The 26,829-nt window shown below is 40.3% G+C and overlaps 1 protein-coding gene and 1 pseudogene across 4 annotated transcripts; one reads left to right on the plus strand and one right to left on the minus strand.

The window, feature by feature from the left end:
- On the minus strand, positions 1–26,212 carry LOC128732935 (monocarboxylate transporter 12-B). 4 transcript variants are annotated; one of them, XM_053826411.1, is made up of 4 exons: positions 25,695–26,212; positions 25,532–25,626; positions 8,539–9,063; positions 1–2,650 (listed from the first exon to the last, which is right to left on the minus strand). In XM_053826411.1, exons 3-4 carry the CDS (start codon positions 8,657–8,659, stop codon positions 612–614), a joined length of 2,160 nt encoding a protein of 719 aa, XP_053682386.1. In that variant the 5' UTR covers positions 8,660–9,063; positions 25,532–25,626; positions 25,695–26,212; the 3' UTR covers positions 1–611. The 4 variants fall into 4 exon arrangements, with proteins under 4 accessions (XP_053682386.1, XP_053682388.1, XP_053682387.1 ...); XM_053826413.1 differs by lacking the exon at positions 25,532–25,626 and having other exon boundaries at positions 25,818–26,212; XM_053826412.1 differs by lacking the exon at positions 25,532–25,626.
- Positions 15,865–16,393, plus strand: LOC128732936 (60S ribosomal protein L21-like; annotated as a pseudogene).
- Positions 26,213–26,829: the final 617 nt, after the last annotated feature.

The following is a 26,829-nucleotide window of genomic DNA, read 5'->3' on the forward strand; positions in this document are numbered from 1 at the left end:
TTATCATTGCTGTATTTCTTTTCTCTCTAAATTGTCGCTATTATATCTAGCAGTAAATGAAAGATTTAAACGTTACATTGATAAAATTGATTATTAACATTTACATATTAGCGCTGCACCTTACACTTTTTCGACAATCTTCTCTAGGACATCGCAGTTTTCGGATAACTGTTTTCTCCGTGCAGCTGTTACATTTTCCTAGATCGCAGATTATTCTGTGATTCTATCCTAAGGTCATTCATACACAGCAAAATCTCAAACAGTTCAGTATCTAACTCACTTGATTGGTGTAAATAGCTAAAAATATAATACTCATATTGTGTTCTACTTTCCTTTGAAGTATGTATGTACCTAAAAGCTAACGTCCTGTTCTTTCCATTGAAACAATAAAAAGATAGACTACCTGTTTGTTGAATATCTAAAAGACTTATTTTTCATTAAATTGTCAGTTTCATTCCTAGTTACTATTAATGAATTACCATACAAAAGAAGCTTTAAGAACACTCGCTGTTGTAGAAGAGGAAAAACATGAACTCATCAAAAAAATAAAATTAACGCATATTATACTAAAATCAAGTTCTCGATTGTGCTTTAATCCCTGACGCTCTTTTTTATGCGATTAAACTCTTTTCTGCATCCAGCTGAGCGTCCATAGCAGCCTTGTTTTCTTTTTGGCGTTGATTCCTTCTTATAATCGGCATGAAGCCCCATAGAGCTGATCCTCCAAGCAGAATGAATCCAAGAGCGGTGAAGAGAGGTTGATAACGGCCAATGTTTTCAAATATAAGACCGCATATTGGAGGACCAACTAGTTGCAGTAACCCGTTAACGAATAAGCTGATTCCATAAGAAGATGTCAGCCGCTCCGTACCCAGCATGTCCGCCATAATTACGGCTGTCACTCCTACGTAGGTTCCGGATGCTAACCCAAACAAAGCGCAAAATACGCTAACCATCGTGTATGAGCTGACTAACGGAAGTACGGCCAGAGCGAGACCAGATATCGACAATCCACCAACAAAGTACCACGTCTTAGGAATGAGATTGGTGTCGGATAGAGCAGATCCTCCGATTCGTCCGACCAGATCCAAAATAGATACGATTGATAAAAGATAGGCTGCCAAACTCTTGTCAAAACCTAGCGAGATTGCGTAAGCAGGAAGAAGGATGATAAAGTTGGTGTATCCAATTGCATTAGTGGAGTTAGAAATTAGAATCACTAGATATGTGGGATTGCTAAGCAATGACAGATCGAAGAACTTCTTTCGACCGGAAATATCCTCATTTTTTCCACCAGATTGCTTCGAAGGTTTAAAACTGTCGGCAATTGATCTGAGCGAAAGATGCGATGCAAACTCTTTCGGTTGATGCGTTGACAAAGTACTTCCATGGTACGGAGTGCTGATGTACTGGAAGCTGCTGGTCGACGGTGACCGCCTTGGGGGTCTTTGGCCACTGCGCATAGAGTTTAGTCGAGTTAAACGGATATGTGAGCCCTGTGAGTCATTCAATTGGCTTGAAAATGTAAGATTACGATGTTCCTCTTTAATTGGTGTACTAATTTTGCGATGACGATTAAGACCTTCTTCTCTATGGTAAGATGCAGGCACTGCCGCAGCCGAAACACTTCTCGCAAAGCTATCAATCAGTCCGTTTCGTGGATTGAATCGGAATATGTCAGGCGATTTATGCTCCATCGTGGGGGTAGCTACTGGTGTATCATCTCCGGTAATCATAAATTTCGGTTTAATTGCCAATTTGGTTAGATTTTGAGCTGCCTCAGCATCTTCGTTTGTTTCCGATTCCTCTAAAATCGTGTCGCCGCTAGTCAGCTCGTCTTGCTTCTTTGATTTTTTGACCCGTTTCATATGGTTCTCTACCGGTTGATAGAATATAGCGGCTACCCACACGTTTAGTGTGATTGCTCCCATGATCAAACATGCCCCCCGATAACCAAAATTGACCAGCAAATATCGTAGCACGGGGGGAAGAATTATTGATCCAAGTGCACTTCCGGAGATACACAGTCCATTGGCTAGACCCCTTAGCTTAACGAAATATGATGTTACTATATAAACAGTAGGTGGAAAGGACAGTCCGGCGCCCGCTCCCACCAGAACTCCATAGCTCACATACAAGTAATTGATTGATGTTGCCCAATAGGTAATAATCATGCCGACGGCCGCGAAAGTTCCGCCAATAATTGTCACTGTTCGGTAGCTGTATTTGACCGATAATATGCTAGACAGCGGCCCAAGAGAACTATACAGGAAGTAACATAAAGCGGGAATCCACGCAGCAGCTGATGGAGACGCCTGGAATGCTTCTAGAAATTCGACGAACAATACACCAAAACTCTTGATAGTGCCAGGTACGAGTATGTTAACTAACATTGAGCCTGCTAGAACCAACCAGCCCCAACCACCGTCTGGCGGCACTAGTTCGTAGTCATCATCACTTTCATCGCTGTTGCCGTCTTCGTTATGGTCATTGCTGTTGATCGTTTCATGACGGTTCTTGGAGGGTACCGCGGCCGTGCCATTCGTTGCCGCTACCAGCAGTTTGTCCTCGATCTTTCCGTTACTGTTTGCTTCAAACTGCGGAGCGGAAATAGCGGTGCTACCAGTCGTCTCGTCGATTTCGATTTGCTCTGAAAAAAAAGACAAACAATATTCATAAATCCTTTAGAATTCGATCATGGAGATATGTTTAGTGCTCGTACGTTATATATGTTACTAATAACATTTTGACATAAAATTGATAGCATAATGCTAATGCGTAAGTGAAACTGGAGACTGTTTGTAAATGCAGGAATGTGCTCATGCGCTCTACAACGCATAAACAATTCTTGTTTCAGGAATTTTCTAGTCACTGATAATTTTGTCGCAAATTGTGTTGCCACAAGGCCTCATGTCAAGATAATAGGGCGACGGAAATTAGATCAATTGATGCTAATCAATTCGTATGCCGGCAATTTCATCACAAGCGTTGTTACCAAGCCACTGCTACTACGCAACATATCAACAAACCCCCTCCCTGGTGTCCTACTCCGATTGCGGCGAAGAAATGTGAATGTTGGTGATGTAGATGGATGGAGATACAGCACATCAATTTATTGATGAGAGAATAGTGCTACAAACCCGTAACCCGCAAAGGTCTTCCTCATATATGAATTAACGTTTTGTTTACAAAACACGCGCCGACCGTATAGGCTTTATTCCAAGTAACGCTGACGCATCGGAAAAAGCCGGTTGTTTTCCGTTTTGATCGGATGCCAAGAATTGTCCTGTGCGACCAATTAACTCACGGTCAAAAAAATTGATTCACAACTCTACTCAGTTGACGAGTCTGGTCAGCTGGTAATGGTCTACCCCAGCTTGGTGGTCTTGTTTCGCCGAACACTTGTGCTCGCATCGCAAAAAATAGTATCGTATGTATGGTTCCAGAAGTTTAATTTTAGCATACACTCTTATGCCAAAAAGATGCATCCCATTGGAATCGTGGGAGCAAAGGAAAATTGACGGAAAGTTTTCGATATAGAAAAGATACGAATTTCGATTCAAAAAGAGCTAATGGATCATTAATGAAAATTCTTCAATCAAGAGAGAAATATACAAACAGTACAGGAAAAATGCTTCCGAGTATTTATACCGCAGTGCAAAACCTGGCAAGCATTGAAGATAATAAATCTATCAATGTAAAAAATATTTATGGTATATTAGACAAATTATCTTAATCAATGTGCCTGTTTTTTCAATGCCTTAATAGTTTGTAAAAATACAGAAAACTATAAGATGGACCAAGCAATGTTTTCAACCTGAAAATAGTCAGGTCTCAAGGAAACCTGATAATTATCGACTACCTACGCCAATGGTTCGTGATAATTTTTAAAACGACTGAAAATCCTTGAGGGTCAGAAACATTGTATTGTTTACATGTTGAAAATAGATATATACCACTGTCACATCAGGTCATTGACCGAACAGTGATGACACCCTAACGGTTCGAGGTTCGTTCACATTGAAATCAAAACTTACATCGCTTCTGTGTTTATCAGCCGCAAGTCGGTTTATCCACCGAGAAAAAAGAAAATTATTTGACCTTGGCCTTGATCTCGCGCGCGTCCAGTTGTGACGGGAACGCTGAGTGAAATAGAAATAAAATACCACGCAAAGGGAAAACAAGTCGCCCCGATCTCCTGTCTATGTTGAGTTTTTCGGTTTCTGCTTACGATTTCTACTAGTTCTAAGCTATGTATGGAACTATAGGTTGTTCTATATTTGTTTTGTTGTACTGCTCACAATGTCAAATAAACCAAATGAAAAAAAGCATTATTTCATTATATTTTTCAAATGTTATTTTTAGAATATAATATTTCTGCTTGGTATAGCAGGTTCGGAACTACTTTTTTACCGTCTCACAACGAAAATAAGTGTTATTGAAACGAAATGGTATATTTATTAATACCGATATCAAGCAATTTTCTGGAAATTTTGTTTTTGTCATAGCATTAAACTACCTAATTGACATCTTTATATTGGTCTACAGAGATTGACAGTACCCCCAATAACCGTTTTGAGTCTGGCTGTGTACCCGGGTACCCAGCGAAACAAAATGCTTCTAACTTTATCAATTGTTGACCGATTTTGGATCTTGACCCGTCAAAAGACTAGGACGTCTGTATTTTTAGTGTACGGAACATACAGGCGATCGGAAACTTGCTGCAGAGTGACCACCAGAGTGGCAACTCATCAAATGGACTCCAAATAGATAAAAATCAACTTCTGGCGTGATTTAATGAATTTTGACTTCTATATTGTCGGAGTTTCTACCCAAACATGTTTGTGGCCATATATTGCCCCATAAGATTCTGCTCCGGAGTGGCCATTCCGAGAACAACTCATTAAATGGAAAAAATCAACTACTGGAGTGATTTCATGAATTTTGACATACATATTGCCGGAATTTCTACCCAAACGTGTTTATGGTCATACAGCACCCCTCAGGATCCTGCCCCAGGGTAGCCGTTCCGAGGACAACTCGTTAAATGGACTCAACATGGATAAAAATCAGTTGCTGGGGTGATTTCATGAATTTTAATTCTAATATATTGTTTGGTTTTAATTATCAATTATAAAAAACTGTCTTGGATCTGCAACACGATCCCGGAGATCCGGATTTACGGGAACCAGATGGAGACCTATAGGGCTCTTCAGAACGCTAAAAATAGATAAATTTTCCAATTTTTGACGGGTTGCTTTCAGCTGTTTTGGAAGAAAATGACGAATGCGAATCACTGTTGTAAATGATAACTCAGAATAATTATTTTCATTTAACTAAAAGTTGTCTATTCAATAATAGGTCCAATGACTATATATATTCCTTGAGCCATGTATTCCAATGCCACGTATTGTCGAATGTTATCTACATTCGAAGTTCAACGTCAACACGTCCGTGTTCCTATATAGCACACCAGACCTTCCTGCTTTTTTTCCTGTTCGTGAATCTCTCTTAAAAATTGCTAGTATGGAGCAGTTCATTATGGATGTGAGAAAAAGCTCTCGGTCTTCTCAATGGGATGTTTTTGTTTTGCGCAGGACATTTTGGGCTATAATTTAGTCTGAATTCGTTAATTGAGTCAAATTGCTCTCCAACTATCGAATCGTGAGCCGTGAGTCGCTAATTGGACTGACAGTTGATAGAAATTTGCCCAAGTCCTAAGTGGGGCCAACTACTAGCGAACACCCATCTTACGAACCGCCCAATTAACGAATCATGACATGAAATATTCTGAAATTTTCTGTATTTTTATCAGCGGGGTGGTGTGGTTGTCAAATCACATACATTGTCCATGTCCCACTCATCGGTTTTGGTACCTATGGTACTGGGACCTACTTAAAGCGGGGTACGCTGCTGAAAAGAAAACAGCTCAAGAAAAAATCTTGTTATTTACCGAAGAAATTTTGACAACTCCAATGCAAGCAACCACCTGTCATTTTTTCTTGTGGTAATAATTGCGCCGGATATTATTCCGTACGGAAAAGTGACGTTTTAATTCACTTGTGTGTAAACCAACGTCATCTGGACGTGAAATAATATTTCTTATGAGGTGCGTACTGCTTAAGAAATCGTAAAAGAAATCGATTTCTTGAGCATTTCTTGTCCTATCTTTTTACCCATTACTTTTCAGCAGCGTACCCCGCTTAAAGGTTAATTCGTTTTAAAACAACTGAAACTAATTAGAAAGCAGTTAAACACAGCCTTTTAGTTATGATTTAACTATTATTAGCTATTATTTTCGATACGCTGGCTGGTTCCAAAATTGTCGCCATCCATAGATATCTTGATAGAAATCTAGATAGAATTAACAAAAGGGCGAATGTCGCAAATGTAAACAAAACGAGTGAGAGTTACTTTTTGCTGGACCAGCATAGGAAAATCAACCCTCATTCGGTTTGTTTACGCTTGCGACATTCGCCCTTTTGTTAATTCTATCTTCAAATATTTGGTCCGCAAAATTTTGACAATTTTACACCCCTGATTTTTATTCGCTCGTGCTTCTGCGTATCTCTGCACTTTGAGGATTTCATAGTTTCGAGCTGTTTCGAACAGTTCATGAATTTAAAAAAAATCTGGCATTTCTGGTCGGGCGCAAATCATTAATCAGTTCATAAATTGTAAATAGCGTTTTTGTCGTTTTTACTTTTTCAAATTACGAAATTAAGTGTGGTTAATTCTTGAAATGGCTCCTTGGTATAGTAAATTAATATTCGGTTGTATACGACCATCTCGTCTAGCTAAAAGGCCAGTTGCTGGCCAGTTATACAAGGATGGAGTTCCTGCAGAAACTGAAATTGGCTCATGTGAGGATGTTCTGTTTACTAAAAACTCTAAATCCCGCGAATCGTAAGTCTAGCTTGGGGCGTGATCATATTTAAAACCAATATTGATATCGGTATTTCAAATTACTTTTCAGTAAACGACGAGCAAAAAGGCAATCAATGGTGTTCAATTTCTTTAACACAAGTAAATCGGATGAAAAAAAGCGACTAGCAGCGGATATCCAACGCGAAGAACGTGAATTTCAAAGCTACCGATTCAAAGACACAGATCTGATGGTAAGTTAAGTAAATGGGCCAGTTACATTTTTGTTTTAAAATTCACGATCTTCAATTGAAGAAGCGATTTAGATATCGTTGTCCCGCGGAGCGGCCAAGGATTTGCATTTGCACCTGTGAATCGCGCCTAAAGCTTCCTCCGCCGAATGTCGAGAAATATACGAAACCCCTACGGTGGGATTGGGTTTTTCAAACGAACTGCGACGATGAAGACGAAATGGGTGAGTGAGTCATTAGAAACATAAATAACATACTAGACGTTTGAAACCAACAGAATTGTTTTTAACCCAGAAATGCTTTAAACTTATGATTTAAGACGAATTATAAACTAACTGTTAATTATTTAAAACGTCCAATTTATCACACTGTTATTGTTTGAATAATAAATTTTCTGATAGTATGATTTACTATCTAACAGATTCAGGTTACGTTGTTTCACTTATTTTTGATGTTTTATGTAGCAGCGATTGTTGGAAATATAATCATAATTAATTTTTTGTCCAATCGATTTTTTTTAATCCATTGCAGTATTGTGGGTAACTACAATAGCCAAGTTATTTTGGACACCCGTACCCGTTGAAATACCCGTTTGGGTACCCGTTGAAATGATGCCAAAAAAGCAAAATTTTAGACTCCATAAGACGACCCTTTATCGACAGCATTGGTGGAAAACTAGCGCTCATTTCTAGGGGGAGCTAAAGCCCCCGGCATATTTTTCAACCATTTTATTTGGTCGGCAAGGTTTATTTTCCAAAGGGGGGGGGGGCTAAATCTCTCCTAGGGCTTGACCAAATTTTCCACGAAAATACAAAATACGGGATATATTTCTTCTAGTGTAGAATGGAAATAGAAATTATACCTACTCTTGTTTATAGTTTAATACTCACTGATTCTAATTGCAATATTGAAAACTTTAAACCACGCTTACAGTTTTATTCAACGTAAAAAATGTATTGTACTGTACTGTACTGGCACGAAATCAACTGTCATGTAGCGCAAATTACATAAATTGTACCGACCCGACAGTTCAACACAAAGGTCTAGGAGAAATATTATCACACCAATCATTCAATATTTGAAGTCGCAATATGCAATCTAGAAAGATGATATTCATTGTTTGCTATTTTAGTAACATTTCCGTGATTTGAAGAATTTCGATCGACGCGCAATACCTAGATAGGTATTGCCAATTTTAATAAATCAGTTCTTATCTCTTCACTTTCAACGTATATCATGGAATGCAAATCTCAGCTTGAGGAGGGCTATGCACGTATGAACCTACTATTATTCCTACGCGTAAATGGTATTCTAAACCATCTTTACTCACATGATCCCTACAGCAATTCAATACGAGTACTATCGCAAACAAATAAATCATTCAAATTGACATTGAACGTGGGTACAACCGGCCGGGACTCACCTATCATTTTGTGACTATCGATTCGCATCATATCACCATTGTCCAGCTGTTTGACAGGGCTGTATCCACCGTTTTTGTTGATTAATTTGCTCTCGCTGCACTCGACGCTTTCTTCACCCATTCTGTTCAGCGTCAGATGAACTACCGGTTAACGGGTATCACTTTAGCCTTTCAACAACCACGCGTCGTCGTCTTCGGCAAAGTTTGAACAGTGATTGTAACAACTCATAGAAGCAAGCGTTTTCAGGAACGTGTGAATGCCCCCGGTAAAGGCCAATTCGTTTACCGAATAATGGCAATGGCGTTTGTGCTGCTAGCGCTCAATCATACGTATTCCAAGTGCGGCAATCACCGGTAACTTTAACGGAACGTCCACTAGCTGTTGTCGACAGTTACCACAAGGTTACGACAAACGACGTCTGTTGGCATGAGATCCTTGTCCTGTCTTCAGTTATTCAATCACGATATGTAACGTCAGATACTGCTGCTTGCTGCCGCTGTTGCTCCTCAGCAACATGTCGGAGTCTGTAAATCGATAGAAAACAAAAAGAAAATGTGGGTCATACACGTGGGAGCATATAGTAGATGTAGAGGTGAGTGTGTATTGTGAGTATCACGTCAGCGACACGTGCGGATTCGCAGCCCGGTCATAAGCTTTTTTTGCAACAAAATAAAAATTTATTGCGAGGAAATACTTGAAGGAAGTTATTTATCAACCGATATTGACTGCAGAGTTCTTTTTAACTGTTTTTCTGCTGGTCTATTTCAGGAATAGGACACACGTTACATACATGGGTTGAATTTACCTTTTAGACTTTGACCTTTTATATTAGTTAGTTTTTCAAAGTTTTAATTTGAAATAAAACATTTTTTTAAGCAGATTTAAAAAGCATTGCTTCTATTATAGCTATAATAGCTATAATAGTATAATAGTATATAATAGTAGTGAGATATTATAGCTAGCTATAATAGCTACCAGCAAACTAGTCGGTTTAGCTTCATCACGAGCTAAAAGAAATTCCTTTTTATAATTCGCTTATTCCTTGGCCGTTTCAGGTGGTTTTAAATTATTATATTAATAATTTAAAATATATTATTAGTGATTCGATTGGTGTATTGATTGGTGCCGGGTGGATCTTCTCTCGATTAATGGGAGCATCTGCTTGCTGCTGACGAGAAACGTTCAATCTATCAAAATTTGGTTTAAATCCGTAAAGGTCGATTACACTTTTAAACTTTGTCTCGATCACTTCACGTTGAATAACCCATGAACATATTGCAGCTTCGTTATGTTTAACGTCAATGTATATGGCACAGTTAATCAAACGCTCAGAACTCATTTCCGGGTCGTTCTCTTTACATAGCACATTGCTTGAAGGCATTCTTTATTCTGCTGGAGACATTTTAAGTTAAAAGAATAACATTGATTTTCTAATTCCATCAAGTTATGTAGGTTCTTCAGTACGGGACACATAGTTGCGTTACGCTTCACATTTTTGCAAAGACGGATTTAACAAAAAACATCACTCTAATCTGCTTGACGATAAATGTACGGTTTGTTAACCAGGCCTCTTTGAATGGGTATCTAATCAGCTTATGCCTAGTACATACAATTAGTCTTAAAACACTGAATCGGCGAGCCAGCAACAATCAATCGATTGTATAATCAGTACTTGGTGATCAACATACAAATTTACTTTTTAAGGGCACTAAAGCCAGTCTAACCCTGAACACGTTTTATGCCAGAAGGGCATTGGGTTCAAACAGTGACAGTCTTGAAGATTGTCTTTTGTAGCTGGCCCCGATTGCTGTATAGAGTACACGAATTGCTGATACCCATTCAAGGAGATGAGCTGGATTGTCGCAAGACTATGCCTCAATTAGGTACATACCTACTACATGGTTAACCCATTATGACCCGGGTATACCTAAATTTGGACCAAATGAAGTGAAACTCTGTAATCTATTATATTATGGCTCGAATGTGTCGGGAAACGCAAAATCGTCATTTGGAATGGCTCAGTTTCAAACAAACAAATTACAAAGTTTTTTACAGATTTCTTATCGAATTTTGTGATAGACTTTACATATAAATACTAATTCACATGTCAGGTAGTGTTTCGTCACTAAATGTAGACTTTTTCATGCGTTTTGGAGACAACAATTTTTTCGCCATTTTTTCAACTTTTTTTCCGCCATTTGTCACAACTTTGCACTGTTGAAAATACAGATGAAATGACAAAAACTGACAAATTATATCACACACACATCAGATTGATGTCTTATCTCTCTTGTAGTGAGATATTAACAATGCTAACTATTGAAATTCAGCAGTAAACAGGTTTTGAAGACGAGGTATGATATATCATACGCTGGGTCATAATGGGTTAATTAAAACCAATGACCTACTTGGGATTGAGTTTCCATACTGCGTATGGAGTTAATAGGTAGCTTCCGAAGAACACTACTACAGACTAGAATTTCCAGCTTAGCTGGAGTATAGGACTGCTCCTGTGCCCTAATTGGAAGGACAACTTCTCAGTAACAGAAACAATCCCGAATGAATGACTTGTGCTGTGATTCAAGCGACATATTCTCCATATTTGTTAGTTGAACTTCCAAGTCAGCTCTGAAACCACTTGAAAATCGTAAGAGACGAACGTACGAACCGCAACCAACCTCTGCTTATTGCTGCGCTCATTCAGATTTTAAGACAGCGTTCGATACTGTCAATCGAGGTCAGCATATAACGTACGAATATGGATTTCTTGATAATCTAATCAGTTGGTCGAAGATTTATCAGATGGATTAATGTGCTTCGTGCATGTTTTCAGGGACCTTCCGAGTGCCTTGAAGTCGCGTTAAGGGTGCAGTTAACCTGATGGCTTGTTTTGGTTATTTAACATTGGTGAGGTGGCATTGAAACGGATACGATATTCAGCAAAGGCAGACCAGTCTAATCAATATTTCCTTTGCAAGGAGACAATTGTCATTGACGACCAGGAAAAACTAATAGATAAGTTCATCTATTTTAGATTACTGGTGACCGCTATTAACAGCTCGATTTCAGAGATCCATTTGAGCTGGAAACCATGGATGCAGTGATGAGGTAACTTATGCCGCCGTACGTAGCTGTAAGAGACGATTTACAAAAGCGTCACTAGACTGGTAGTTCCTATGAACTTATAAGCATATTCGTATTTACGTTTCCGAAATACAGTTGCGGGCGAAATTTGGCGGAGCACAAACAAAAATTGCTAGCTGCAGACGCTACTTGGAGAGATTCACATCGTACATTTGGTAAAAACCGTATAGCTAAGATGGAAATACGGGACAACATTGCGGTGTCTTCAAGACCCCACCAGCAGCAGAGGAGCCCGACATTATTAGATATCTCGACCAGGTCACAGTTGACTTGCGACTGCTATGCCACATGGGAATTTGCAAACGAGTGGTCCCAAATCGCGTGGAATGGAAGTCAACGCTTAAAACGACACAGTCACCCGACTCTATTCTATGCATAACAAAGTGAAACATTGTCAACTGAGCTCTAAATGGTAGTAGACATGCAGCAAGTATGGCAGTTATATGCCACATTTTGGTAAAAACACGGACAACAACAGGTAAAAGAATAGAATGCATGCGTGCGGGCAATTAGTCGTTTACTATCCTAGCAAGTTCGCGAACAATCAAAAGTTTCGCAATGTTGTGTTGCTCGTTATCGTAGAAAAATGAGGGAAAAGATTTGGTTTCTCCTTCCTGTCGCAGCACTGTACTCTATCAACCCATCAGTACGAAAAATGGAAAAATCATGCTGAAGCTTCCGCATAATTGTATTAGCTTTACTAACCGCCGAAACATTGTTTGCGTCGAAAGCAAGCGATGTGAAATTCTCTTAGTTAGAAGTTTTAACATTTCTCAGGCAGAAAGATCAATGTTAGATTTAAAGAATAGGCGTAATTCGTAATTCGTTACTTTTTACCAAGCAAGGAGATCCACGAATATGTGTTGCAAACAACAATCTTGTACAACAAAATATCAACCCTAGAAAGTAGAAACTTATTTGCGTTTCACGCTGTCTAATACAATAGGTATTTCTTCTAAAAACGAGTTTGTACTTCAAGCACTTCGACGAATCTATGGGGTCTATTCTGCGAGGCGAGTGAGGTGACACGACAAGTTTTATTTCATTACTATTCGCGTTTTGTTCTATATTAATCTAGGACATTTAAATGTGATTTCTCAGAAAATAAATAACTTTCAAACAAAATGTCAAATTATGCATACTGGGCTAATATTTATGCCGGACAGTTCTGCTAATTTTTAATGCCTCCATTCCATAAAATGAGTTCCTCATGCTGCTAAGTTTGAAAACTAGCCACTTGTAAACAATGATATATTTATCCGACCAGTGAATGTAAATTGTTGTCTAGCTTTGTCGGATGTCCTTATCGCGATAAAATATCTCTCTTTCTTATCTCTACTTCAACCGATGATAGTTCAAAACATAGTTAGTGATACAAACAACAGCTCGAAACAAATCGGGCCGGCGCGTGCATTGAACAACGATCAACTTTCAAATATTGTCGCAATTAGCGCTAATTTCAATGTGGGCTCAGCTTTTTTCGACCGTATTAATTCGTCGGCAAATTAAAATTAAATGCACATTAATGAATGAGACCTTTAAAAAGTTATGTGAATAAAAATTGTGTTTTTATTGCCTATACTTTTCTAATTTTATTGGTTTTTTTGAGGTGCAAAAAACTGAATCGATTTTTCTAGATGATCTCCCAGTTCCGCTAATGCTTACAAACAAATATTTAAATAAACATTTGACAAAGAAAACAGCTCCAACTGATTCTATCGATGTAGGTCACCTTGATTTCTTTCGTCTGTGTACATAAACAGAACAATTACGATTAGCAAAGTTTGTTTGTTGATATTTTCAAATTATTTTGCGCACGTGTACCCAATCATACCGGGCGCCAATTTGCCCCGCATGCACGCAACCATTTGCCAACAGGAGGATGTCATCGGCCGGTAATTCGCACCCACACAAAATTATTCTGCTTTCGACAATTGCTGGATTTTTCCGCCCCAAAACAAAGCGATTTAAGCCACGGTTGGTGGTGGTGTGGCGGATGTGGCCGGGAAGAGCATCCTAATCCTAATCAGTTCGCAACACGGATGCTTGGATTGTTTATACACGACATATCTGTTGACTTACTCATGCACATTAAATTATTCGCTTTTGTTGACTTTGAAATCTTCGTTAAGTCGTTCTAGTTTGCCTGTCTTAGCGTGGGTCTTGCTGTTAGTCCTATTAACAATTCCGGTACCCGTAGCCGATAGGTGTGAATATCCATTGGATCGTGCTCGGCACCAGCAAATTTTTTGTTTGTAGTTTGTTTTGAATGGAAATTGGAGTGAAGGTGAAAAGGTTTTGCGAATTTTGGCAACGAATCAACTATAAATTTTCATTGAGTGCATTAGGTTTTCTTCAACAATGAGAGAAAAACTGCTTCATATTGCTCTAAAAATAATTGCATTGGGCATTCGACAAATGGCATTTTGGCATGGAAGAAATACTATACAAGCATTTCTTCGATAAATACGTCTTACGTAAGCAGTGAGTGAAATCCTGACATTTAAAATTAGTGCTGAATTCTTTTCTCACTGTAGCTGATTATTTGGACAAAATTAAAATTTTCTATAGAAAATATAACCGTGACCGTACTGTGGAATCAGAAAATTATAATATGCATCTTCATGTTCAACCACTAGACTTACGGACGGATAGAAACAAACTAAGTCTAAGTTCACCTGTCAGTGAAAAATCAGTATTCACTACAAACGAATATTATGATCTAATAAAAATTAGCATCAAACACAGTTCAGGACAGCGTTTACTTTCATTCTGTCAAATAGGTAGTGATACAATAATGGGTCATACCTAAAGAGCAATTCCAACGATTTCCAGTAGAATCAAAATAAACTGCACATCAATTAGCGTCTGGTTGATAATTAAAAGATATAACGCGACTTCACCATGGCAAGCATGATCTTTGGTTTAACCACCTTGCGGAGGACAGTTAAGATGAGTGTGTTCATGAGAGTGTACATGTTCAAAGTTCATCATTAGTCAGAGCCCAAACCAGCTGTGACGAGTTATATATTATTCAGATGATGTTCAAATAACATGGATTGAAGTAAAGTGTAGATAGTTGCTTTGAAAATGACCAGCTATTAGCGGCTTATATTGAACGGAACCATACCCTGGGAGCTCCTGTGACGGCTTATACAGCACTCGATGACTTCACAACGATTATAGCATCTATAAACATGTTATGCACTTTTTATGACTCCTACTTCCGGGCGGCATCCGATTGAATTATGGATGTCGCTTGTTCAATACTTTTGCGATGGAATCTATTGCACGGGGAAGTGAACAGCATATCTTACGCTACTTTTGTCGTCCGAATGAAAGCTAAATTAGTTGACCTTTCGATGACTTCCACAAGGCATTCGAAGGACAGCTCATTGTTCGAGTAGCTCAATCAGCAGGTGCTGAATGACTCCGCGAGGTTGCCACATTAATGACGTCTCAATGATCATACCCAAAGAGAGTAAGCGTAGCTGATTAAAATTACATGAACCACCAGTGCAGGGACACATGCACGGTCGTCTGCGGCTTATTACAAGCTAATAGGCTAATGCATTATTTAATTTTCACAGGAAATGAAAACAGATGTTGTTAAGCATGTTATTATATCATTAGGCTTTGCTGCGGTCCAAATCTGTACCTATGTCTAGTTTACTAGTTGTTTCCCTAAAACTTCAATGAAAAAGCAATTCTTCAGTAGTAATTTCAATTAAATAAATAAATATTAGAGAACTTCTCGGTTAATATAATCAACAGCATTCTCAACCTGTGGTAAAGCCACACGTGAAGAAAGAGGTTTTGCAAGTAACGTACACTTATAATGCCGTAGATCAGCGTATACATTAAGTACGGTAATATACACAACAATGTTGTAATCAGGAGCCTGCCCACGGTTGTACTTTCACAGACTAGCGAACGTAACATTTTGAGATGTGGTCGCACTACATTGCACCGCAAAAGCAAATAATTCTTGCAATTTGAAAATCTGGTTTTGTTCATATCCCAGAGTTCTTGCATCGTAGACCATATATTTTTTATGAAAAGAGAATAAAATAAAATTAATTTCTTGCATAGCGACTGAAAAACTAACAATCAGTCATGTGCAGAAATTATCATACATACCCGAGTAACTCAATCCAGCTTGTAAATGTTTTCGTATTTATTTTTTTCTTCTGGTACGTGAAGTTGACATTTTCACTATCTGAACGAACAAAATGACCAACTCGAAAGGTTATCGTCGTGGTACGAGGGACATGTTCTCTCGTCCCTTCCGCAAGCACGGAACCATGTGGATATTAAGGGACATGGCGCTGTTCACAAGGGCATGCCCTACAAGGCGTACCATGGCAAAACTGGCCGAGTGTACAACGTAACCAAACACGCGCTGGGTGTGATTGTCAACAAGCGCGTTCGGGGCAAGATTCTTGCCAAGCGCATCAACGTCCGTGTGGAACACGTCAACCCATCCCGTTGCCGCGAAGATTTCCTGCGTCGGGTAAAGGAAAACGATAAGGTTCGTCATGAAGTTAAGACCAAGAACCCGAAGGCCAAGATTTGCTTGAAGCGAAAACCAGCCCCTCCCCGCGGTGAGCAAGTGATCGTGAATCCTCCAGAACCGGTGTTCCTGGCACCTATTCCATACGAATTCATTGCGTAATGCTATTTTGGTGTACGTTGAATAAGCTAATACAAAACCAAAATTGAAAATGGACACCGGACGACCGTGCAGTGAAATCCGTTCTCTCTAACAACCCCACCGGCCGACACCAGGAATAGATAACCCAACGTGCTACACACTTAAAAAAAGTGCCGAAGTCAGCAAAATTTTGCCGAGATTTGGACAGCCCAGCGTCTGGTAAAATTTTTTATGATGCCAAACGTTAGTAAAGATCCGTAAACGTCGATTTGCAAAACTGAAATTTTCACCGAACGCTCGGCTGTCCAAATCTCGGCAAATTTTGCTGAGTTTTTTAAGTGTGTAGATGGTTCGATCAGGTTGAAACCGACTTGCGTGTGTCAAGACGCTCAACGAGTTGGCGACGAGTAGCTAAGGACCCAGTACAGTGCAGAGAAATTCTTGATACGGCAAGGCCATCCCAGCTCTCTGCTGGTAGAAGTAAGAAGTGTGTCGAGCAAAACCTAATCCAATATGTATAACCAGCGTATGCGATCTGTTAATCTATGGCACTGTCTTCTAGGTGGAATAGCGCCCAGATTATCTCTGACGTGATAAACAGTAGTTGCATTCCGTATCATTGCTGATGATAGTGCAATCCGTTGTTTTGATTGCACTTAATTACGAACTGTGTGCATGAAGATAATTAATGCGTAGCTACGTATTTATTTCCTCTGGTTTTCACGATTGGTTTTGAAATAATACCATGTAAAATTGAGTTGATTTTTGAGTTGAGAAGAACTCTACTCATGTATGGAGCACATTTAAGGTAACTATGTCTCTTAATCACATAAGTTTTGCAAGCATTTCTAATTGTTGTGTTTGCGAAAGCTTGCCGCCCGCAATTATGTCTCCAACTAACCTGCTGCAATTAAAAAGTAATCGCAATTATGAAGCCATCAAGAACCTTAATTATTTGAAAATTTAGAAATTATTCTCGTCTAACTTTCCAAAAGGTCCTAGATAACAATGCGAGATTACCTTCGCTGCTCTTTTAAGCTATTATATATTCTGACGACGTAACTGCACTTCCCAAGTAACAATTTGGCTTTTATTGTACTCTTATGATGGCATTTAAGACCAAAATTGGTCTTGAAGACCACCATAAGAGTACAATAAAACTCACATTGTTGCTTGGGTTGAATACATCTGCCTTGCATAGGTCGGTTGTTGGTTGTTGGTATATTCTGACGACGTAACTGCACTTGAATACATCTGCCTTGCATAAGTCGGTTGTTGGTGTCATTACCCGACTATTCATTAAGAAAACTTGTATTGAGAAGTTTTTAATTTTAATGACATACAGAACAGAGGGACACTATATAGACAGTCAAAACGGCGTGGCTGCTATGAAAGACAGTATTCCAGTTGAACCTCTAAATCGGCGCTTGACTCTTGGAATCTGAGCGCTTGGCGAAATGTGGGAGAAGTGGATCGATGGATTTCATCATCTTAGTTTTAAAAAAGGACATCGACAAGTGCTTCTGTAGACTGAGACCATTAGCGGAGTTCTTCGTTGGCGAGTACATTGCTGATTTTCGTGGGAGTCACTCCGCGATGGATCAGATGTTTACCTTGCGTTAGTTATTAGACATGTTCCGGGAGTACAACTGGCAACCTCATCATCTGTTTGTTGACTTTAAGGCGGCGAACGGTTCAGTCAAGCGAAATGAGCTTTGGAAATTCATGACTGATTAATACGACGTGTGGATCACAGTCTTGCGTTAAAATAGCGGATGAAACCGCTGTCGCCGTCGTGGCATTCATGGACTAAACTAAAGGAAAGAGATCCGCTCTCTAGCCTGCTATTCAACATTACATTTTGACATTTGGAAGTTGCAACATGAAGAGCAAACATGGAAAGGAAAGAAACGGAAGAGCAGCGGAATAGGCCTTTAGACCTTTTAAACTGCAAGCTACGGAATTGGGACTCGCCAATAACACTGCCAAATCAAAGTACAAGCTTGCTGACAGGGAACGTGCGAGTCCAAACGGTATTGGTGCCAAGATGGAGCTGAATGGGGAACGATATGAAGTAGTGGAGGAATTAATATACCTTGGATACGCTCGTGACATGTGATAACGATGTGAGCCGCGAATCCAGCTTTCTGTGGACTAGGCTATGGTAACCAGCGCCAGCGGATGGCGAATAGATTTGGTAACCAGCTGAAGTCCCGTAGTTTACTAATACGCATGAAACTGACGCTCTACAACGCACTAATTTACTCGAAGGCCATTTACGGACATGAATCATGGATGCTGGATCATTTTTGGAAAATGGAGTATGGCGCAGACAATATGACAGATTGCGTGGGCTGGGCACATGGCCAAATTGCAAGACAAAAGAGTAGCCATCAAGACTTTTCAGTAGAGTAACAAAAAGTCAGGCTTTGCAAGCCGCCACCACGAAAAAACTAAAGTACGGAACGAAGAACAAGGAAATTCGGACTGAAGCAATCGGAATAGATCCACGCGACAAAAAAGGACTATGAATTGGAAATTTCCAAGGAAGCACTCGAGTGCTCTCCGACGTATTGAAGAGCCGCAAGTTTGGCATTGTAACGCTGTAAGAGGTGTTCAAAGATACACGTACCATTTACCAGAGCTGCGGCAACACACACGAGCTGGGTACAGCTTTCATAGTGATGGGCGAGATGTGGAAACGGTTGATTGGGCGGTGGCCAATCAATCCTCGAATGTGAGGTTGAGAATCAAGGGCCGGTTCTTCAATAGAAGCATCATTATCGTGCACAGCCCTCACTCAGAAGTACCGTTGCTGACAATGATGAATTCTACGCGCAGTTGGAGAGTGAATACGACCGCTGCGCAAAACATGATATCAAGATTGTCACTGCTCAGGTCGGCCAGAAGGAGGAATACAAACCGGTGATTGGAGGGTTCAGCGCACACCAGCTGATCAATAAAATGGGCCTATGACTTATCGACTTTGCCGCCTCCAAAACATGGCCGTACGTAGTACCTTTTTCCATCACAGAATGCCACACAAGTACACTTGGAGGTCACCAAATCAGACAGAATCACAGATCGACGGTCGGCACTTCTCAGATATTATCGACGTCAGATCCTATCGAAGCGCTCGGACTCGGACCACTACCTAGTGATGATTAAGATTCGCCCAAAACCCTCCGTTGTGAACAACATTCGACACCGACGCCAGCCTCGGTTAGATTTCGCCCGGCTGAAGCAGCCTGACGGTCGCTACAAACTACGTACACTCACTCAAAGCTGCGCTGCCGGAAAAGCATGAGCTGGACCAATTCCCTCCCGAGGGCTGCTGGAACACTATCAAAACTGCCATTAGCAGTGTAGAGGTGTAGGGTGGTGGATGAGGAGAACGCTGCGCAGTGCCACACGGCAGAACGAGGAAAGACACAAACAGAGAGAAAACGCGAAAGTTCTACCAGAAAATGAACGAATCCCGCAAAGGCTTTCTGCCGGGAGCCGAAATGTGTCGGGATAAGACTGGCAGTATTCTGACGGACGATCGTGAGGTGACCGATAGGTGGAAGCAGCACTTCGACGAACACCTGAATGGCGCCCAGGCGGAGAACCATGGAGACGGGGAAAGCGATTTCGATGGTGCAACAAACGGGGAAAATGTGCCAGCCCTAACGATAGGAAAAGTTAAGGAGGTCATTATGAAGCTAAAGTCAGCTGGGAAAGATGGCATCGGAATGGAGTTTATTAAAATGGGACCAAAAAAGGTAGCCGTTTGAATGCACCGGCTAATTGTTAGAATTTTGGATACGAAACAGCTACCGGAGGTTATCTCCCAAGCACCACTTGCAACATCTTCCATGTTGCTATTTAGTCTTGTTTAAATTGCAAAAAACTTCACCGGTTACAGTATTGAAACACGCAACAAATAAGCAACTTCATGTTATTAATACGTTAAATTCAGGTTATCCAATACTTATACTGGCTGTCACAAATATATTAGTCTATATCTAGTAACATAAAACTTCATCACAACATCGTGTTATTATAATGTCATTGCTAAACAATAATTTCACATGATGTTGCATCATGTTGATTACGGCATATTTTTAAATAAAATGTAACCAAACAAATATAATCAATGTAACATCATATTCCGCCATATTTTTATGAAAAAATATTTTTCAACGAAGAAATGTTTTTATTTTAACAATAATTACACGAACATTCATCAGGAATCCATGGCATTTACTAAAATATTATTTGATTATAGTATCTAGTTCGATTTTTCACCGCTTTTTTCCATCGTAAACGAATTCTTAATCTGGCTGGTTTAATTCTTTAAACTTGAGAATTAACAAATTAATAACTTTCACGAGGCGCATCAAATAATACAAAGCAAAATTATATTTTGCACGATAAATTTTGAATGGCATGAAGGTTAGCTCATAATAGGCCCAAAAAACTAGTTTTGTTTCGCATTAAGGATATTAATGTAAATAATTTTCGTCTTGGAGACCAGAGAGGAAATTTGCTTCCCGCTGAACATAATTCGCGATTACAAAGTTGCTCATAATTGTTTGGTTTTTGTCCGAGGAAAAAAGAGAAGAAAGTATTTTTGTTTTCACGCAAGTTTTGACAACGCGACCTATAGGATTTCGTGTGAGTGTGAACAGGCTTAAAATCTTTTAGTATCGTAGTCGCGAATACTTGCTTGTATGTAGATAACGCGCATTGGTTTTTGTGCGAGAAAAAACGAGAAGGAAGTATTTTAGTTTTTGTTTTCACGCAAGTTTTGACAACGCGGCATAGGATTTCGTGGGAGTGCGAACAGGCTTAAAATCTCTTTTAGTATCGTAGTCGCGAATGGATAGATAATGCGCATTGCTGTTTCATAAAACATCTGTGTAACAATTGGTTGCATATAGGCTCCACCTCTTGCGCTTTTTCAATAACATAACAGTTCAATAAAGGTAACTGATGCGAACTTTTACCAGACTTGAATGTTTCAATTATAGTTGCGTAACCCTTCATACAACAAATGGTGCTGCTTGGGCTGCCCGATCTATAAAAAGAGCGACAAGTTGGACTGTGAGAACTATCGAGCGATCACCGTTCTCAATGCCGCCTGTTAAGTGCTGTCCCAAATCAATTTCCGCCGACTATCGCCAATTGTTCTATACCGACGGGTCAAAAGTGGGAGTCAAAACGGGCGCTGAAGTGTACGGCCCCAGAACTAGAATATCTGTAGCAATGGGAGATTGGCCAACAGTTTTCCAAACTGAGATAGCTGCTATAATAGAATGTACAAACGTCTGTCTCAAAAGGAAATACAGACATGCCTATATCTGCATTTTCTCTGACAGCCAAGCGGCACTATAAAAGCTTACAGGTTTTAAGTGTTTCTTTGTCTGGGATTGCATTCGTCTTACGGCAACTGAGCCAGGTAAACTCGGTAAACCTGAACTGGGTTCCTGGTCATTGCGGAATAGATGGAAATGAACTTCCAGACGAACTAGCCAGATGTGGTTCTGACTCTCCATTCACAGGTTCGGATCCATTCGGCGGTATCTCGGACTGTGTGATGAAGAGTGAGCTGAAACAATGGGAGAGCCGAACGATTATGGCCGTACAATCGCTCCAACAATCAAAAAAAATTATACTGCCGAGTATTAAGGTTACTCAACAGCTGCTGAGTCTCAATAAGAGAGATCGTTTACCGGTCTGGTGACAGGACATTGCCCGAGTAAATATCATCATATTCGGAATCTCGGTTTCGTGCAAGATGATATTTGTCGCCTGTGTAATGCCGAGAGCGAAACCTCGGAACACTTACTCTGCAATTGTGGAACACTAATAGGACGCAGACTGCAGTATTTCAAAAAGGGCCTACTAGAACCTAGGGAGATCTTGTTTGCGTCGCCGATCAGGATTACAAGGTTTATAAACCAAGTCACCCCTGATTGGCACCTGTCTCGCTCCAGCTACTAGCCTACCATTTCATAAATAAGTGAAGGTAAGCCTGAAGCGTACAGCAAAAGAAGCAACGGGGCATACTACAATAGTTCAAAATAAAGGCCGCAGTGGTAAGAGTACCCAACAGAAGAGGAAAAAAATCGCCAATTGTGAACAGATTTGTGGAAACTTATCAAACCGGCTTCGTCGAAGGTCGGTCTACAACGGATCAAATATCTACACTGCGGCAGATCCTCTAAAAAGGTCGTGAATACAGAGTTCCCACTCACCATTTGTTCGTTGCCTTCAAAGCTGCATATGATATCATCGACCGGAATATCAACCCGCGGGGCAGGATCTTCAACAAATCTAGTCAATTCGTCTGCTTTGCCGATGACATGGACAAGATTGGGTTAAAGGTAAATACATGCGCCAGCGGAACCGAGGCCGACCGGCGCCGCTTGGGCAGTAGTATATTGATGAGGTAGTCGACGAATTTGTCTACCTTGGATCACTGGTAACGGCGGACAATAATACCAGCTGCGAGATTCGGAGGCGTATTATCAGCAGGAGTCATGCTTACTATGGACTTCACAAGCAATTGCGGTCGAGCAGACTAAGTCCCCGTACAAAGGGCACCCTGTAGTAGACCGGTTGTTCTCTACGGGCATGAAACATGAGCAATGCTCGAGGAGAACCTGCCAGTGCTCGGAGTTTTCGAACGACGAGTGCTAAGAACGATCTTCCGCGCCGTCGAGGAGAACGAAGTTGGAGGCGAAGGGTGAACCATGAACTCGCACAGTTCTATGGCGAACCCAGTATCCAAAAGGTGGCTAACGCTGGACGGATACGACGGGCAGGGCATATTGCAAGAATGCCGGACAATTACTCTGCAAAGATGGTGTTTGCCTCAAATCCGGTAGGAACAAGACGACCAGGAGCGCAGCGAGCAAGATGACCAGGTGGAGCGAGATCTGGCGGAGAGTACTCGGTGTCCAAGGAATCGGAGAGCGGTTGCCCACGACCGGGTTAAGTAGAGAAACCTTGTTTCACAGACTTTGTTTTAGGACAGCAAGCCATAAGTAAGTAAGTACCCAGGCAACAATGTGAGTTTTGTTATACTCTTATGGCGGTTTTAATGACCAATTTTGGTCTTAAATACCATCATAAGATTTAATAAAACCAAAATTGTTACTTGGGTAAGTAAATAAGCGAGTTGGTGAAATAAAAATATGTCAAAATTTTGCTCTTTTAAATTCGAAGGAATAACTGCTTGTGTTATTTGAATAACAAAGCAATATGACTGTATTCAGAGTTTGGAATGGCGTATTTTAGTAGCACATATTAAGGTATTGAATATTAAATGCAGTAGTATGTTGACTAGTACTATGGTGACTAAAAGACCAGTTGTTTTAAAAGTGCTCACAAACCGAGTAAAGTTTTCTTTCAAATTTAATTGAACATAAAATAATGTCGAAAGCTATCGAAAAAACAAAAGAAATAAGTACATACAGCAATTGTTCCAAAATGAGTCGGTGGGACGTACAGTCTACCTGTATCTACGCATTGATTATCTTCACACACAGTTATTAAATAAGCGTAACCATAAAAACGTATTGCGCTGCAATCAACAAAGATACGGAATGGAATAACTGTTTAGCAATCACGTCAGAGATAATCTAGGAGTTTTTCCACATGGGCGACAGTGTCACACATTATAAGATTGCACGCGCTGACTCTAAGTACATATATGCATGTTAAACTTTGTTTCGTTGGAACAATTTGCAAATAGAATCAAGACCTTCTTTAGCTTAATTTATTCTTGTGTGTTCAAATTACACTAAACATAGAATAAGGCATAACTCTGGTCCGTAACTGAGCTCCAAGTTTTTGATAAATTCTATGATGAAGTTCAAAAGAAAACTGAGCAGTTTATACTTGAAGGTTAAGATAAAGGTTCTAAAAAAACTATTGCTAGCATGCGCTTTTATGCCTTGAGTGGTATGACGAATACGAAGAGTCACGATATGGTTGGATACTGGACAGCAATTTCACAAAGTTGAAGCAATCAAATGGGCGCGATAACGACTGATATGAAATTAATTTTGAATCATCCTTATTGCATGCAGCTATCACGCATATTGTGCATATTCTTTTCACTACGAACCATCTACCAAATTGCCGAACAATATCTTATCAACTGAATGACGCTTGAAGTGACGTAGGCAAATAACCAGCGAATATAGGAATGAACCGTGATATACCGGCAGGTCATGAGAAAAATATTATTGACCGGACTCTGTACTATGATTAAGTACCAGTCGTCCTTGTTTTTAACTTTTTACAAGCACCCGTTTAATGCCGGCAGATGAATATTTGACAAGGCCAGTCACTCCACATCATCCATGACTGAATCCAATGAAAAAAAATCACTGTAAACAAAACAAAAACAACAACGTGATACAAAGTACACAATCAGCTGGGCATGTTTTAGTGGAACGATTCAGTTGGAATCGTTGAAAAGTATTCCAAATACGTGGGTGTTCCGCAAAAACTAACTTATTAATATTTTGTTTGATCAAAATTGTGAGATTATCCATAAATAATTCAGCTAATTGAGATAGCTTCGTGTGTTAAAATAAGGATCGACATGTGCTAACGGTTGATTGACGTTTAGCAATCCGATCGAAACTCTCTAATCGAACTTGAAAACGTTACCGCTCATCACAGGGTTTCCGCGGCAGCATTCGTAATTATTTATCACAACGTTGCTATGTTTACGCGTCGAAATACGCAATAAATCTCGCGCAAATGCGCACTGCTTCCAACCATTATCGTTTTTCGCTCTGGCAAAGATAAAATGTTGTAGCATTCTCGAGCCGCACATTGCCCCCTGAGCATACAGTTGGTGTTTTCCTACTAAACTGACGATGGTCACTAATTAATTCTTGATGTCTCACTTGCTTGTTGGAGCCAATCCCGTCGGGCTCTATCCTGCCATTCGGGGTCAATATACTCTACAAGTACAAACGTATAGAATTTGCACGGGAAAGGTAACAGCTGACAGTCGTTCGATCAATCTGAGCAGTATTCACACCACGTGTGTGTTTGTGCGCGTGGAAAGCCTGAATTTGTTCATCACTAACTAGAGCTATTTGTCGTACATGCTTTCCTCGGTCTGTTCGCAAATTATTCTCGGTTGATTGGTTCACATCAGCTCAAACAAAAATTAGGCCACTCACCTATTGCCCTCGTCCGATATCCACCGACCTGCCTTGTTCTTTGACCCCACTAGTGAGATTGCAGTACATCTATACTAACACTTAGTTTTTCCTTTCTAGGAAGTGAAGCTTTTATGTAACGACGTTGAATCGAATGAAATTTTCCACTCACAAGTAGACCTACCTACATCATAGTGCGATGCGGCAAATGTTACTGAAAGGTGATTTATGAGCACTGCTGTTTGCCAAGGTTTTCGCTCCGAAACCGCACATCCGCGTACGTTTAAGCTTGATATAAGTTACGCACCTCTTCGTCGTTCTGGATCAAAACTTCGTTGAATGAAAGACAAAAACAGCTGATCACTTGAACCAAAACAATGTCGAAGCTATTTTCTAACTCGCCGACTGCCAGTCACCACTAGAAGGCACAATATCACTAATAATTTGATATTCCTAGTTAGCACCTTCAGGAAACAACAAGAACACTTATGATGTGATAGTGCGTCGTCCACAAAAATTACAATCCGTGCGAAGCAGTAGAAAATCTTTGTTCTGCAGGAAATGCGTCCTCCTACACCATATTCTTTGTTTTTGGCGTGGTGGAAAAGTTTTTCTCTGCTTCCACCCACTGAATAAATATACTAACTGTCGATGCGAATCGGGCAAGCTCTAGAAACGTATTGAAAAGTTATTCCGGAGAGACTGAACGAATACCTCGACCCGATCGACGACGCGAAAAGCCGTCTTACGTGTGTTGTGTTATGCCGCCAGCAGTCCATTGGCCGCCGTCATCCTGAGACAACAACGACGATGACGACGATAGACGTTCGTATGAGCAATTAATTTACTTTCGATACATGTGCATGCGCCGTAGCCGTCAGAGTTTCCAACACTAAAACTGTAGGTACACATCACGGACAAGTGGGGTTCGCAAAACAATACATGCACCTTTACACTCAGGCATACGGCGAGTCTAGCAAAGTCATTAGAAGCGTTTCCAAAACAAACCGGTTTTCACTTTTCCTCATAACACTTTAACTACAGCTGTGTCAATTACCATTTAATGCATGACAAAGAGATAAACCGCAGAAGTGCATCAACTGATCTAACAAAAATGCCACATGCACCCGTGATAACCAAAACTGAAAACCGCAATCGCTTGGAAGGCTCCCAAAAAGGTGAAACCCTACGCATACGCACGAAACACAACCCCTCAAAATAAATAGTCACACTCACTGAATAAAACCACCCTCCGTCGCCGGGTTCTCACAACCCTAGGTTACACTATCATCATGCGCAAGCACAGGCAACAAGGATGA

This window comes from Sabethes cyaneus, chromosome 1 (genome assembly GCF_943734655.1).
Source record: "Sabethes cyaneus chromosome 1, idSabCyanKW18_F2, whole genome shotgun sequence".
NCBI lineage: Eukaryota > Metazoa > Arthropoda > Insecta > Diptera > Culicidae > Sabethes > Sabethes cyaneus.

Excerpts from the sequence above, each read along its gene's own strand:
- LOC128732935 (XM_053826413.1), bottom strand. The coding sequence starts at position 8,659 with ATGGGTGAAGAAAGCGTCGAGTGCAGCGAGAGCAAATTAATCAACAAA. Across the intron at positions 2,651-8,538 it reads CGATAGTCACAAAATGATAG|AGCAAATCGAAATCGACGAG; the intron begins GTGAGTCCCGGC and ends CTTTTTTTTCAG.